General features: G+C 42.7%; 1 protein-coding gene and 1 long non-coding RNA gene across 2 annotated transcripts; both read right to left on the reverse strand.

The window, feature by feature from the left end:
* Positions 1-5,352: 5,352 nt before the first annotated feature.
* Positions 5,353-7,739, reverse strand: LOC133962142 (uncharacterized). The gene is made up of 3 exons (XR_009922083.1): positions 7,381-7,739; positions 6,557-6,608; positions 5,353-6,289 (listed from the first exon to the last, which is right to left on the reverse strand). It is a non-coding gene; the product is annotated as an uncharacterized LOC133962142 (long non-coding RNA).
* Positions 7,740-10,164: 2,425 nt separating this feature from the next.
* On the reverse strand, positions 10,165-16,379 carry si:dkey-13p1.4 (transmembrane protein 151B). The gene is made up of 3 exons (XM_062397062.1): positions 16,326-16,379; positions 15,578-16,102; positions 10,165-13,026 (listed from the first exon to the last, which is right to left on the reverse strand). Exons 2-3 carry the CDS (start codon positions 15,755-15,757, stop codon positions 11,398-11,400), a joined length of 1,809 nt encoding a protein of 602 aa, XP_062253046.1. The 5' UTR covers positions 15,758-16,102; positions 16,326-16,379; the 3' UTR covers positions 10,165-11,397.
* Between the last annotated feature and the right edge of the window lie 24 nt (positions 16,380-16,403).

Genomic DNA, 16,403 nt, shown 5'->3' on the forward strand with positions numbered 1-16,403 from the left:
AGAGCACAACAGAGCCGTATAGGTTCATCTCGGATCCATGCAGCTTCCTTCTACCAAGTTTTGTGGTTATTGGTCCAGTAGTTTATTACATAAACCTGTTGACTGACAAATCAAAGATGAAAACATAACCTCCTTAGCAGAGGTAATCAAACCTCCACCCATTTATCAAGGAAACATTCATTATTATTAGAAACACAACAGGAAACTAGGGCTACGTTGTAGCACTTGCGGGCCCGAGCACCCGCACGTTGAAGCCTGTTGCGGTCGGTGGAGAGAGCGATCGATGACCAAGCGCACATCATCGATCGAGCATGCACTTCTCCACCTTGCATGCGTTTTGCGCTCTGCGGCAGTAGGTTTGCCAGTAGGTGGCGCCATCACTATTATTACGCACAGACATATATATCTGTTCATGTAGGCGCTCTGATGTAGCGTGAGAAATTTTGTGTCAATTGGACAATGTTTCCGCAACTTAATTTTCACACTGATCAATAGGTGGCGCTATGATCCTGAACTAATATTCATATATGGAGCTGTTCAGATCAGGATTGTGATCATAGGTCAGTAGTTTGGAGCCGGTTGGATAATGCAGAGTGGATTAACAAAGTACTTCCTGTTTCCTGGCGAATCAGTAGGTGGCGCTATGACACTGAGGAAATATTGACACATAGAGCTGTTCAGGCTTGGACTCTGACCGTGTGACAGAAGTTTTGTAGTGATAGGACAATGCACAGTGGAGTTATGATAACATCGTGTCCTTTGGCGAAGGAAAATCCTTCGCCGCACATCAATGTTTACACGGTTTGAGGAAACGTCACAATTCTGACCATGATCTAATGACTTGACTGATCTGATTTGAGCTGTATATTGTAAATCAGCCAGGAGCAGTTCATCAAAGTATAAAACATGTCACTTCCTGTAGCCACCAGGGGGCGCTGTGATTTCAAGTCATAATTTCTGTGTAGATGTCATCAGGATGGCACCCTTGTCTTACATGTCTAGTTTGGACTCGATTGGACAATGTATGTCCGAGATACAGAACCTCGTGTTTTGATGGCGTTTAATCAAACTCAAGACGCCACGCCACGGTCACACGGTGTGACGAAAGGTCAATCTCTTAATCACTTTTTATCTCCATCTTGTTGTGATGGCACTGATCTTAATTTGAAGTTAATCTGATGAAAGCCCTGGGACAAGTGCATCAAGTAAAAATGTGGAATATGGAAAAAAAATGGCCACTTAATCCAAAATGGCGGCCTCCCTGTTTGGTCAAGCATACCTATCCAAGATATTTTTTTGTTTGTTATGAAACGACACATGTCCCGATAGATTTGTATAAATGTCGGCCATCGTAGTGCCGGGGTTGCCCTATAGGGGGCGCTGGTCAGTTTTTTTGCCACGCCCATTTCTTAAAACCATATGAATATCTTCAGGGGGGGGCTGTTGTTACACACATGTAGTTTGAGAGAGATAGAATCATGAACACTGAAGTTACAGCAATTTCGTGTTTCACGGCGAGTTGATGAACTTTAATGCCACGCCATTCATATGGCGTTTGACGAAAAGTCACGGTAATCTTATGTCTTCATTGTCAATGTCTTGGGACCCATTTGATACAGTTTGACATGGTTGAGGTCAGTGGATGAGGAGAAATTCATCCAAGTGTAAGACAAGCAAAAAACAAGACATTTCCTGTTGCCACCAGGGGGCGCTGCGGTTTTAAGTCATCATTTATGCATAGATGTCATCAGGCGGGGACTATTGTCTTACATGTCTAGTTTGGACTTGATTGGAACATGTATGTCCGAGATACAGATGCCCGTGTTTTGATGGCGTGTAACCAATTTTTAACGCCATGCCACGGTCACACGGTGTGATAAAAAAAAAATCCCTCAATCATTTTTTATCTCCATCTTGTTGTGATGACACTCATCTGAATTTGAAGTTGATCTGATGAAAGCCCTGGGACAAGTACGTAAAAGTAAAAATGTGGGATATTGCCAAAATGGCCACTAAAAGCAAAATGGCGGACTTCCTGTTGCGTTTTTCATAATGCTCCATGAGACTTTTTTTTATGACTGGTCACGATACACCTATATCCAGATTTTGATGAAAATCCGTTATGTGGAAACCTAGGGGCTGGTTCCAGGGGGCGCTGTAGAGCCATTTTGCCACGCCCAATTCCAATTACTCCAGAATACTAAAATATCCGCAGACCTTGAATTTCCTGCAAAGTTTCATAACTTTTTGAGCATGTCTAGACCCTGAAAAAGCCCCCCAAAGGGAAATAATAATAATAATAATAATAACTAGGGCTACGTTGTAGCACTTGCGGGCCCGAGCACCCGCACGTTGAAGCCTGTTGCGGTCGGTGGAGAGAGGGATCGATGACCAAGCGCACATCATCGATCGAGCATGCACTTCTCCACGTTGCATGCGTTTTGCGCTCTGCGGCAGTAGGTTTGCCAGTAGGTGGCGCCATCACTATTATTACGCACAGACATATATATCTCTTCATGTAGGCTCTCTGATGTAGCGTGAGCAATTTTGTGTCAATTGGACAATGTTAACACAACTTAATTTTCACACTGATCAGTAGGTGGCGCTATGACCCTGAACTAATATTTATATGTGGAGCTGTTCAGATCAGTATTGTGATCATAGGTCAGTAGTTTGGAGCCGGTTGGATAATGCAGAGTGGATTAACAAAGTACTTCCTGTTTCCTGGCGAATCAGTAGGTGGCGCTATGACACTGAGGAAATATTGACACATAGAGCTGTTCAGGCTTGGACTCTGACCATGTGACAGAAGTTTTGTAGTGATAGGACAATGCACAGTGGAGTTATGATAACATCGTGTCCTTTGGCGAAGGAAAATCCTTCGCCGCACATCAATGTTTACACGGTTTGAGGAAACGTCACAATTCTGACCATGATCTAATGACTTGACTGATCTGATTTGAGCTGTATATTGTAAATCAGCCAGGAGCAGTTCATCAAAGTATAAAACATGTCACTTCCTCTAGCCACCAGGGGGCGCTGTGATTTCAAGTCATAATTTCTGTGTAGATTTCATCAGGATGGCACCCTTGTCTTACATGTCTAGTTTGGACTCGATTGGACAATGTATGTGGGAGATACAGAACCTCGTGTTTTGATGGCGTTTAATCAAACTCAAGACGCCACGCCACGGTCACACGGTGTGACGAAAGGTCAATCTCTTAATCACTTTTTATCTCCATCTTGTTGTGATGGCACTGATCTTAATTTGAAGTTAATCTGATGAAAGCCCTGGGACAAGTGCATCAAGTAAAAATGTGGAATATGGAAAAAAAATGGCCACTTAATCCAAAATGGCGGCCTCCCTGTTTGGTCAAGCATACCTATCCAAGATATTTTTTTGTTTGTTATGAAACGACACATGTCCCGATAGATTTGTATAAATGTCGGCCATCGTAGTGCCGGGGTTGCCCTATAGGGGGCGCTGGTCAGTTTTTTTGCCACGCCCATTTCTTAAAACCATATGAATATCTTCAGGGGGGGGCTGTTGTTACACACATGTAGTTTGAGAGAGATAGAATCATGAACACTGAAGTTACAGCAATTTCGTGTTTCACGGCGAGTTGATGAACTTTAATGCCATGCCATTCATATGGCGTTTGACGAAAAGTCACGGTAATCTTATGTCTTCATTGTCAATGTCTTGGGACCCATTTGATACAGTTTGACATGGTTGAGGTCAGTGGATGAGGAGAAATTCATCCAAGTGTAAGACAAGCAAAAAACAAGACATTTCCTGTTGCCACCAGGGGGCGCTGCGGTTTTAAGTCATCATTTATGCATAGATGTCATCAGGCGGGGACTATTGTCTTACATGTCTAGTTTGGACTTGATTGGAACATGTATGTCCGAGATACAGATGCCCGTGTTTTGATGGCGTGTAACCAATTTTTAACGCCATGCCACGGTCACACGGTGTGATAAAAAAAAAATCCCTCAATCATTTTTTATCTCCATCTTGTTGTGATGACACTCATCTGAATTTGAAGTTGATCTGATGAAAGCCCTGGGACAAGTACGTAAAAGTAAAAATGTGGGATATTGCCAAAATGGCCACTAAAAGCAAAATGGCGGACTTCCTGTTGCGTTTTTCATAATGCTCCATGAGACTTTTTTTCATGACTGGTCACGATACACCTATATCCAGATTTTGATGAAAATCCGTTATGTGGAAACCTAGGGGCTGGTTCCAGGGGGCGCTGTAGAGCCATTTTGCCACGCCCAATTCCAATTATTCCAGAATACTAAAATATCCGCAGACCTTGAATTTCCTGCAAAGTTTCATAACTTTTTGAGCATGTCTAGACCCTGAAAAAGCCCCCCAAAGGGAAATAATAATAATAATAACTAGGGCTACGTTGTAGCACTAACGGGCCCGAGCACAGGCAATTTCAAGTCTGTTGCGGTCGGGGAAGAGAGAACGTTCGATGACCAAGCGCTCGTCTCCACATTGCCTGCGTTTGCCCTGTGCGGCAAGGAAGATCGCTCCACTTCTTCTGGCCAGCCGCTGGTGCTGAACTAGAGGTAAGTAACCTTGAAACTATCCAACATAACCTATTGCTTTATCTATCATCATATGCTTACATGCCTCAAGTTTTTTGTAATATGTAATTGTTATAAAAGTTACCGTTTATTTATCACGTCTAATGAACAGATTGAAGCAAGATAACTCGACAGTCTTGTTTTGGTTTTGACATTATTTTTTTTAATGAGTTACTATCAATACGCTACACGTTTACGTTTCATGTGATAGTAACTGTTTCACCAATATTCTGATACAGGATGGTATATCCGCCATTACTATTTTCACATTGTTTATTTAGTCTGTCATGGAGTTGTAGAGTGAATTAGACAGTAGTGATAACATTATAATGTCCACACATCAGTGTTGTAAACACTTCTCCAATTAATTATATAATTATGTTTTCACACTGAGGGAAGTGGAGAGACTTGATGTGGACTGTTATCAACAGCTCTGTGGGAGATCATCACCTTGAATATTACAGATGAGGTAGAAAGACATTTTATCTATGTGTACAATGTTGTATTTCTTTGTCACGTTTTATCAAAAGCGATTTAAAGTATGTGCATTTAACCATTAGGATACAAACCCAGACCCTAGTACATCGGTTCTAGCTGAAATAAGTAGTGCTTCATAAACAACACAAAACATTCATAACAGTACGCTTCTGCTCCTCATTAATGCAGCTCCTGATGTCCCCAGCAGCAACATGGTGGAGATCTGCAGCTTCATGCTGGTCAACTGGAAGACAACTGATTAAGATTAAAAGATTAAGATTAAAATCCATTTATTCATCCCAAACACATGCACAGACATGCAAAGGCACACTCATGCAGGTAGGGAAATTTAATCGCTGCTTTTTACCCATCTGGTGCAGGACACACAGAGCAGTGAGCGACCATGTACGGCGCTCGGGGGAGCAGATGTTGGGGGAGTGAGGTGCCTTGCTCATGGGCACTAGAGAGGGTAGGGAGACTCTTGGATTTTTGGACAGATCAATCCAGGTTCGACTTTTGTTGTCTCTCCATGGAGTCGAACCAAAGACGAACCAGAGACCTTCTCTGCCCATAGTCCAAGTTTCTGCCACTCGACCACCGCCTCTCCTCATGCATCATCAAACTAGTAATCTACACATCATTCCATGCGTTGCTCCCTTAACTACAGATGGCCTGCGAATGTCATGGAGTTTTACAGTGAATTAGACAGTTTAGGTATGATTTTAATCTCCACACATCAGTGTTGTAAACAGTTCTCAAATTAATTATAGAATTATGTTTTCACACTGAGAGAAGTGGAAAGACTTGATTTGGACTGTTATCAATAGGTCTGTGGGAGATTATCACCTTGAATAGTACTGATGAGGTAGAAAGACATTTTATGTATTTGTACAATGTTGTATTTCTTTCAGCACTTTTATCAGAAGGGACTTAAAATATGTACATTTCACCATGAGGATATAAACCAAGACCACAGTACAACAGTTCTATCAGAAATCTGTTGTGCTTTATACACAACACAAAACATTCTTTAACAGTGCGTTTTTTCTCTTCATAGATGAAGAACTGCAGCACCTGATGTCCTCAGCAGCAACATGGTGGAGATCTGATTTGATACACTTTAGATAAGAACCCAGTGTTTTATATTTCTGCTTTGCCATAAGAGACAGAACATGGTCATCACAGCTGTGTCCTTCAGGCTCGTCTGTCCCTAATAAAATGATAGGAAACATGAAAGTGATCGTCATTATTGTAGAGGAAGAGTTACATATGAACAAAGTGTGTAATCTTATTTTCTGTGGATATTCAACTGTGTATTTGAATATGCTTTTGGATTAAAACGTGCACTACCATGACAATGAATGTACAGTATGGAGTTATTTCACATTCAAAGTATTGCATATATTATTTAATACACAATGTATTATGTGCAGTACTTTGCCATGGTTGTTTGTAATTAATGAAAAGAGGTCTGTACCTGAAGTCGGTGTTCAATGTGGTTGAATTCCAGTTGTCTCATGCTGGACATGCTAGAGAAAATTTCAACATAAATATACAAATGTGTAAAGTCATACATGTGCCAGGTTAAGTCCTTAACACACTTTAAATGGTAAAAAAGGAAGTGTATTACTTCAAAGTTAAACAGATCATAATCATTTCAGCTTAGGAAATAGTTAGTGTACATCAGCATCAAATTCTCTATTACACTGTCTGTTCTAATAAAGATACAAGGCTATAATTTATTTATATTTAACAGAACAATTCAGTGAAATCTGCCTGAGATTACAATGTAAACAGTGCAGGCAGCAGAACGTTTAGCTTTCTCTGTAAGACATCATAACAATACTCTGAATAAAGAGCTTTGGAAGTTGAATTCCCCTTTAAACATCTGCTCTTAAAATACAGATGTGACTTTAAATACGCACGTTTCAATTGATCACTGTAAGTCTGTTTCAGTAGAATAACTAACTGTGTAACATTGTCAAGTCAAATGCCTTGGCGAGTGAAACCATTTTATAGCAATAGATATCCTGATGGAGCTAATTCACCGGACACACACAGTCTCCTGTCTCAGATTTAACCTCATAAACTAACGCATGCCACTGCTGGGCGGACCTACTCATGTCGGTTCATATCGGTGTGTGTCGGTAATAGTGCCGTTCGCATTAAACAGGAGTTAATGCCCCAGATCGGAGTTCGTATTTAGCCTCCATGCTAACGGACGTTAGCTCGAATGCATGGTACTAAAACACCCTGCGAATCACTTCTACACATCTAAATAAAATACTGAGCTTGACTTACCACAGAAACGGGAGCGCAGACGTCTTTAACGTGTCCGTCAGCAGAACAAGCAAAACATCAAACTGTGTTATTCATCCGATACTGAGTGGGAGGTTTCGAAAGTCTCGAGTTGTGTTCAATGACACAGGAAAAAGTAAGGAGAAGGGAGGGCGCAGCTCACTGTGACGTCACGTAAATTTCAAACCACTATATCGCTTATTATAGCGATAAAGAGGTAGTTACGAAAAAGTTCACCCCCTCAGAGTTTTAATGAAGGAAGAACATAGCGATTGAGACTAAAACCAAAGTTTGAATAATGCTGTAAACAGGTTTAATTCTACTCTAAAATTGGGCATTTTAACATGGGATTCAATGGGACTCTCTCCGACGAGCTGATGAACTTTCAAGCCATGCCATTAATAAACCGCATGATAAAAAGTCACAATAATCTTATGGCTACATTATCAATGTCTTGAGACCCATTAAACAAAGTTTGACATGGTTTTGCATATTGGATGAGCAGGAATACATCAGAGTGTCAGCTATACATTTCCTGCTGCCACCAGGGGGCGCTGTCATTTTAAGTCACGATTTCTGTATAGATGTCTTCATATCGCAACTATTGTCTTATGTGTCTAGTTTGGACTTGATTAGACAAAATATGTCCAAGATACAGAAGCTCGTGTTTTAGTGCGTTTCACCGAAGTCTCATCAAACTTTAGCGCCACGCCACAATCACACGGTTTGACGAAAAGTCGATCTTTCAATAACTTTAGATCTTCATTTTGTTGTGATGACAGTCGTCTAAATATTAAGTTGATTTGATAAAAGCTGTACGACTAGTATATAAAAACATAAAACGTGACAAAAACAAGACTTTTCCTGCTGTCACCAGGGGGCGCTGTCACTTTAAGTCACGATTTCTGTATAGATGTCTTCATATCTCTACTCTTGTCTAATGTGTGTAGTTTGGACTCGATAGGACAAAATAAGTCTGAGATATAGAAGCCCGTGTTTTGATGGCGTTTAATCAAACTTTAACGCCACACCACGGTCAGACGGTTTTGCTAAAACGTAATCCTTCAATAACTTTAGATCTCCAATTTGTTGTGATGACGATCGTCTAAATTTGAAGTTGATCTGATGAAAGCTGTACGACAAGTACATCAAAGAAAAAATATGGAATATGACCAAAATGGCCACTAAAGTCAAACTGGCGGGCTTCCTGTTGCGTTATTCATAATGCACTGATGGACTTTTTTGTGCATCTAGTCATGATACACAATAATCTTTGTTTTTTTTGAGGATCGGTGAATGCTAAATGAGGGGCTTTTCCGTAGGTGGCGCTCTTGAGCCATTTTGCCACGCCCTTTTCAAAATACTCCAGAATACGTAATTTTACGCCGCCTTCGAATTTACTGCAAACTCCTACAACTTTTTGAGCACATTAAAGCCCTCAAAAAGCCAATTCATTTAAGCTAAGAAAAATAATAATAATAATAATAATAATAATCATTTCAATTTCAATAGGGCCTCCCACCGATTTCGGTGCTCGGGCCCTAATAAAAATCCTTACAGATTCAATAGGGCCTCTCACCATTCGGTGCTCGGGCCCTAATTAAAAGTAGAACATGTTTAGAGAATATCTAAATAGTTGTCGGGGTAATTTTCCTTTGGTCGACTTATCAATTAATTTATTAAAAGCTAATTTTCCCCTGCTACTTAGTCTTTAGGGTTTTTGAATTGTGTTTTATTGACATTGTATAGATTGGTTTATTTTTTATATTGGTTGTAAATCAAATTGCCCTTGAAGGATATTAAAGATTTTCTTTTATGGACAACTTAAGTTAATCACTATGGAGGACCATACATGACTTAAGTAAAAATAAATAAAAGTATAAATAAATACAGAAATAAATAAATAAATGAATAAATAAAAAAGGAAATAAATAAATAAATACAGAAATAAATACATTAATATGTTAATACCAAAATAAATGTCTTAAATATATTTGCACATTTATTTATTCCCTGATACATTTCCTTTTCATTTGCAGTGTCCTTATGCTAATGAGAAAGGCGGGCCTAACCGCAGTCTCATGCAGGATTGGTCACAAGAGTGTAATGATCCAGCCCTACTTCTGCCTCTCAATGCTGACTGGTGTCCAGTAGCTGTTTGCTAAACAAATTTAGTTAAGAAATTTTTCCATTTTCATGTTGAAATGTCAAAAAATAAAAAACAACTTCTATTTTAGTTTTCTTTGTGTTATTTTCTCTAGTTGTGTCTCCTAACACTGCACCTGCACACCACAAACTGTTAATAACTATTTTTCCAACTTCAGTTTGTTTTAATTTCAGGAGTTCACACAGTTTTTATGAATAGGTTATTCATATTTTACCCTCTATGCAGTCTCTGGGATTTGACATACTCACGTCCAACAGCGACATCCAGTGGCCACCAGCTGTCAGAGCAGCTTCATCAGTGACTTTATAAACCAGGGAGATTATTAGTGAATGACTTTCTGTGAGAGATCTCAGTGTCCAACCCTGGACGTCCTTCTGAAATCCCCCTGTGTGGTTGAGGATGTGGTGAATGCCTCACCACCCAAACAGAATGAACTGGGTGATGCTCATCCCTCATCACGGGAGGAGCAGGTTCAGCGGGCAGCTAATCCACACTTTGTGTAGAGATGAAGAGGAAACGCAAGATAAAATCTCCTCCTGTTATGTTAAACCATTCTTTAAACTATTCCACTTTGAAACCATTCATCTCAATCAGACAGGGAAGAAGATCACAAGTCAATGTTGAATATGCAACGGTCCTTCAGAACCACTTTTATTTCCTGTAGTTATACATTCACCACACGTTCACATATGTCTCATGGGTTTAATGCTTTGTTGTGTTAATTGAAAATGTTATATGAAAAAAACTAAAAGCAGGATACACGTGTATTCTGCAGAGAGAGTCTGTCCCCGCTGCCCGAGCCCTTGCTGTTAATCCATAAACCAAAACACAATACCTTTGGTAAAGACATGCAACTTTTCTTTTCGTTTCATTTATTGTTCTCATTAATGTATCAAATGTATTTACCACACATAAGAACTGGTGAAGATTTCTTTACCTTTATTTTTAAATATGATCAGATCATGCAGTGTCATGTGTCAAATACCATCAGCCTACACAAACACCCCACACGTGCACTCCACGAGTGCACCACACACACGCACATAGGCACACATTTGTGCAGCTATCCTCATTAGGACCTTGCATTCACTTCCATTCATTGAAGACCATCTAACAGTCAAATCAAAGCCTTACCCTAACCGTAACCATGTCAAACTCATACTTCTAACTTTAAAAGGGAATTCCGGTATTTTCTTGGTCCTATGTTTATAAATTTGGTTTGTAAATGAATGGTACTGACTAATACCATTGGAATTGTTCCAGTAGATTGCCATCACCAGCACTGCAACTCGTTCACAGTGGCTACAACGTAATCCTATGGGGCAACTGTGACCGTCCACCAAATGGTAAATGGTTTGTAAGACACTAACCACAATTCACATCTTACTCCTAACCTTAACCAGGACCTCAGGAATTGTGTTTGCGTCATCAGGACCAGGCAAGGTCAGTGTTAATATTGGAGAAGGTCCTCAAGAGGTAACAAAAATGTGTTAAGGTACACACACACACACACACACACACACACACACACACACACACACACACACACACACACACACACACACACACACACACACACACACACACACACACACACACACACACACACACACACACACACACACACACACACACACACACACACACACACAATGTGAATGTTGTTGTTACAAGGAGGATGTGTTAAGGTGAGAATGTCCCAGGGCTTTTCGATACATCAAATCTGCAGCTTTATATCTACAGGAGAATACAGACTTTCTCCATATGTTGTCATTAATGTCATTTTGTCAATCAAATATTGACTCTGTCCATTGTTACAGATCAATCTTGACCCGTGAACCTCTTTTTGTCCTTCACAGAGACGTCTCCACACAGGACGACCCTCTTCGTATGTAATAACGCCTCGCCTCCCTCCCATCCTCGCTGCCACAGCCCTCCGACCGATGCACAATGAGAACTGGGAAGAAACTAGCGTCCCTGTATGTGGGTGGACTGTCGCTGAGGGCCAGCTGGCTGGAGTCGGACCTGCAGCACTGCTCGTCCACACAGCAGGGGTCTGTCAGGTTGCTGCTGTGGCTCCTCCACAGCGCCACGGTGCGATGGGAGCCATACATGCGGCAGAGGGACAGGCGAGACGTGTCCGAGGAGAGGTGGGACTGGAACAGGGCTCCCCGGCAGGAGAAGATGGAGGAGCAGCTGGAGCTGGTGATGGTCCTCCTCCTGCCTGCCTCGCTTCCTTGTGCCGGCGGCTCGCTGCTTCGCCCGCACTCGTCCCGGCTTTGGAGAGCACCGTAGTTCTGAGCTGCCTGGCTGCTGTCCAACAGGAAGCCGTTGGAGGATGAGGTGCACTCAGTGTCATGCAGTGAGTTAGAGTCGGCTGTGCTCATGTTTATCAGCATGGCCTCTGAGTAGCTGGGGATCACCTGGCGGTTGCAGCGGATGTGCCACTCCATCTCAGTGCTGTCCAGTGTGTCTACTCGGGGAATCGCACAAGTGATATTACTCCCCACCGGCCTGTCCTCATCCAGAGGCGACGGGCCGCTGTACTCTAACCCAAATAGTTTTTCTATGCGGTAGTGCACGTAAGAAGTGCGGTACTCTATGAGCACCCTCAGAGGCCAGGACAGCATGAAGAGAGCTGCGAGCCAGAAGGCAACATGGGAAGTGTACCAGGGCATCCTATCTGGGTCCACAAAGGCGATCAGGTTTTCTCTGAAGTCCACGTTCTTCAGCTGCATCCCCTCCCTGGCCTCCATGTAATCGTCCAAACCCTCGATTTCAGAGAAGAACCTGGCTCTCTGGTTGAGGTAATCGTTTTCTGGACCCGCCTCTGTGAAGCTGAAACACTTGGTGAAGCGCAGGCGAGCGGCCGGATGTCCCTCCAGGCCACTGAGGCCACGCGATACATCCTTCATCCCACAATGGCTGTAGTCAAACTCTCCCTCTGCCACATGTGTGTTGACCCTCTCGTGGTACACCTGCGTGGTGGTGTAGGCGTCCCCGTTGCGGTATCGCGTGACCTGCCGAGTCCGCCGCACAAAGTGGTAGCTGATGGCCTTCCACCAGATGCAGGGCTGGGCCGCCCGCATCCGCAGCACGCGCTCGTACACGCTGTCCACGTCCGCCTTGCACTGCAGGTCGCTCCTGGCTCTGCAGTGCCAGCACTCCACCATGTACAGCACATAGAGCATGAGCAGAAAGGCCAGGGGGATGTAGATGTAGCCGTCAGAGCAGGGGCTGTCGTGGTAGATCATCGAGTGGCCTCCGACGCCCCCCATTCCAGACGCCCCCCGCATGGAGGAGGTGAAGGAGGCTGTGAAGGAGGAGGTGAGGGCAGTGTTGAAGCTGATCTTGGTGACCCGGGTAAGCCGACACCAGGCCACCACGCCCACACAGCTGTACATGAGCAGGGAGAGCAGCAGGCAGCGCCATTGGGACTCCCGGCAGACACAAGCACCCAGGGACTGCTGCACTGGACGCTGCTGCAGGGAGAGAGAGTAATGAGGGGAATGCACTTCAGAGCAATGAACCTCAGAAACATGGCAGTGATATCACGACTTGCAGTAGAGGTGCAAATGAGGTAGCTGCATGATAAATCACCAAGCTTCTCCCAAACCTAAGCGTGAAGTAAAATCAAACCAAAGAAAGATCCGCAGAATTCAATTACACCAAGCCGTGTCCCTGTGAGGCTGAGTGTCAAAGCAGCTGACAGACAAATATTAACTGAGGTGTTCGCATTCTGAAGTTCATTTAATTTAGAATACCAGAGGGTAGTGATCATAGAAATAGAGCCCAGCTGACTCTGAGCTTAGTAGGCAGATATCGATATAAATGTGTGATAGTTTAATATATTTTACATTAGTACAATATTTAATATTTGCTTTTTTTTATTCACTTTTGTTAATACAGATATGTACAGAGTGGGACATTTTACAGTATAAAAATGTTACATATGTAATAGAGGCACTTTTTGGTTGATGTTTCCATCAACATGGAAACATCTATGATATGATAAATATTTATACATGGGCCCTAAATGTAATGGGGCTTACAGTATACAATTTGTAGATTCATCTTGACGGTGTATAAACTCATAACTTCATATTTCCTTGGGGGGCTGCAGGTGTGATCATTCATCTTTGGAACCATCAGGTGCTATGTGGTAAGTATAATGTCAATAGTAATATTCAAAAACAAAAATAAATTGTTATTTGGAAAATTTTCTTTTTTGGGGATTTCCCCCCCCAGAATCATTAAAACCATTTTATCATTAATATAATATGATATAATAACATATCTCCCTGCTTAATAAAAATAATTCTGATTCTGAACTAATGGGGGCATTGGTCGTGAGCTCTATGCAAACAAACAAGAAACACAAAGCGTTCACATTTGCAATAAGTCAAATTGTCCAATTCAGCAAAGACAAAGCTATTTCATCAGTTACACTGACAGTGAATGAGGCTGCAGTTTAAACCTTAAAACATGAAGAGATTAAACCGGAAAGGAAATCTGTACATTTATATAACCTGTGAAAGGGGCAGTTAAGGGTCTCCCCTTTTTAAATATTGTAATTAGATCCAATCTCGTCAGACACATTCATAAAGATTTTTGAACGACTCTGGGGCCCTTTGTAATATTCTTGTCCGATGACATTTCTTCCCATGAGACCAGGCTGCGTTGCTGTCCACAACCTCTGGTGTTTTATGGAGTGAAACGATTTATGCTGACAAGCGGCCATCCACTACTGCACTGACACAGGGGTGGAGATGTCACTTTGCTGCACGGTTCCACCTCAGTTGTTTATGGAGCAAATAAGGATTCGGTTCCACGTGTATGAGAGAGGAAGGAGTATCTCATTCATCCAGGGCTCCTGGCTGCTGATATTACACACTATGTACTCATTCACCTTAATAACATTATGGGGTAGTTTTTCTCCCAGCATGTTTTTATACTCACATTTTAAATACCTCTATTTCTAAACCCTGACATGTTTCTCCAAATCAATGCTCAGATTGAAAACCAGTATATCCTCTGTCACAGCCAGCTGAATTAAATCTTTTGACTAATGATAAACAGGTAATATAGTTTGTGACAAAAATCTTAGCTTATATATAAAGGACATATATTCAATGTCTGTAGAGAACTGGTGTAATTTGACTGTCTGTTCATGGCTGATTGCGCGCAGCAGACTGTCCAGATGGAATCATTACTTCATGCTAGAAGAGACATAGAGGATGATGGAACAGACAAATGCAGGTTGAATGAAAGAGATCAACACTAAGGTATATGGGGCTTTGATTAAAACAGCCAGACACAACTCCATCCAGAGCAGCATCCACCCATTTGTTGGTGACGGCTCGTTTCCACATCACTGGAGTCGACTGTGGCCATTAAGTGAAATGTTCTATTCTGACATTTCAGCGAGAGAAGATTGGGTTTGGCTGCAGGTGGAAGGAATCGTACGTGTAATTTAAAATACATTTCACAGAGAGGATGGGCCACTACAGGACAAAATCTGAATTCAATCTCTCATGGCGTCACACAAAAGAAAATGTTGTGGAAATAATTTAAAACACGTATGGTTAATAAACTTTCACATGATTGTGGCATTGATTAATGTTTCAGGAAGAGGCAGTAATCCTTTCTTACTTTGCCTGAAGTCATTCAGATATGGTGTGTGCATTTATAATTTGGCTCAAGCATCCTGAGATGTACGAGTGCAAGCAACATGTTTGTGGCTGTTGCACCTCTCATGCTCTGCTGAGGGATTTTTTAACTCAACTGACAATTTTTTTGCTGGGGTGAAATAAGGGCTGTGGCGACAGACTGGAACACCGGAACAAAAGTCTGAACTTGTTTTTAGTCCCTGTTACAGCACCTCTGTGCTGTATTGTGTAATGTATTCATTTTGTTTTTACATGTTGATACAGGATTTTGAAATAAAACTGAAATTACCAACTATTCTCACGTCTTTTTTTTTTATCCAACTTAAAACTAAGATGAAGAAACCTTGTTGACGTCTACACCTACCTCCTCCAGAGCATCACTCCCAGTCTCTGGATCTTCCTCCTCCTGCTCCTCCTGCTCCTCCTGCTCCACCTGCACCTCCTGCTCCAGCTGCTCCTCCTGCTCCACCTGCTCCTCTCCCTCAGCATCAATGGGAGCGCTGGCCGTCGTGTCCTCCGCAGAGTCCCGGTCTGAGGAGAGCATCCTGCACTTCTCGCATGTCAGGGAGGGAGAGGGTTAGAAAGTCACTCCTCTTCTTCTCATTTCACATGCTCACTTTCTGGAGATCCCCCCCATTGGCTTTGTTGGCCCCGCGCAGCTTCACTGAGTCTGGGCCGGAGCCAGGAGGCTGATGCCGCTGCGGCTGTTGCTGATGCTGCTGCGGCTGGTGCTGATGCTGCTGCGGCTGCACGGAGCGGGGATCCCGCCGCGGTCCTCCCGCCGCTCGGGGGGGAGGGGGGCGGAGTTGAGGGATTTCACCGCAGCAGAGGCACAGCAGGTTGACCATGGTGCAGTCAGGCCAGGGTTGTCGGCGGTGTGGCCCGGGCTCTGTGGAGGATAAATCACCGAATCAAGCCATGCATCATCAATAAAGAACCAAACGACACCGCATATACTGTGTGTTCATCCAGATTGTCCGACTGTGCGAGAGGAACGAGGCAGACATGATTCATCTCGGACGTCCAGCGACACGAATGAGAGATTGCATTAAATATAGTTCACAAATAACTCGGTTTAATGTATTATAGCACGATATTATCATCTAAATTACCCGATGTCTTCTGCGGGACGGACGGGCGCAGTCCCCAGGCCTTCCGTTCCCTCGGTGCTTTTATTTTGAAGGGCGATG

Source organism: Platichthys flesus, chromosome 10, assembly GCF_949316205.1.
Source record: "Platichthys flesus chromosome 10, fPlaFle2.1, whole genome shotgun sequence".
NCBI lineage: Eukaryota > Metazoa > Chordata > Actinopteri > Pleuronectiformes > Pleuronectidae > Platichthys > Platichthys flesus.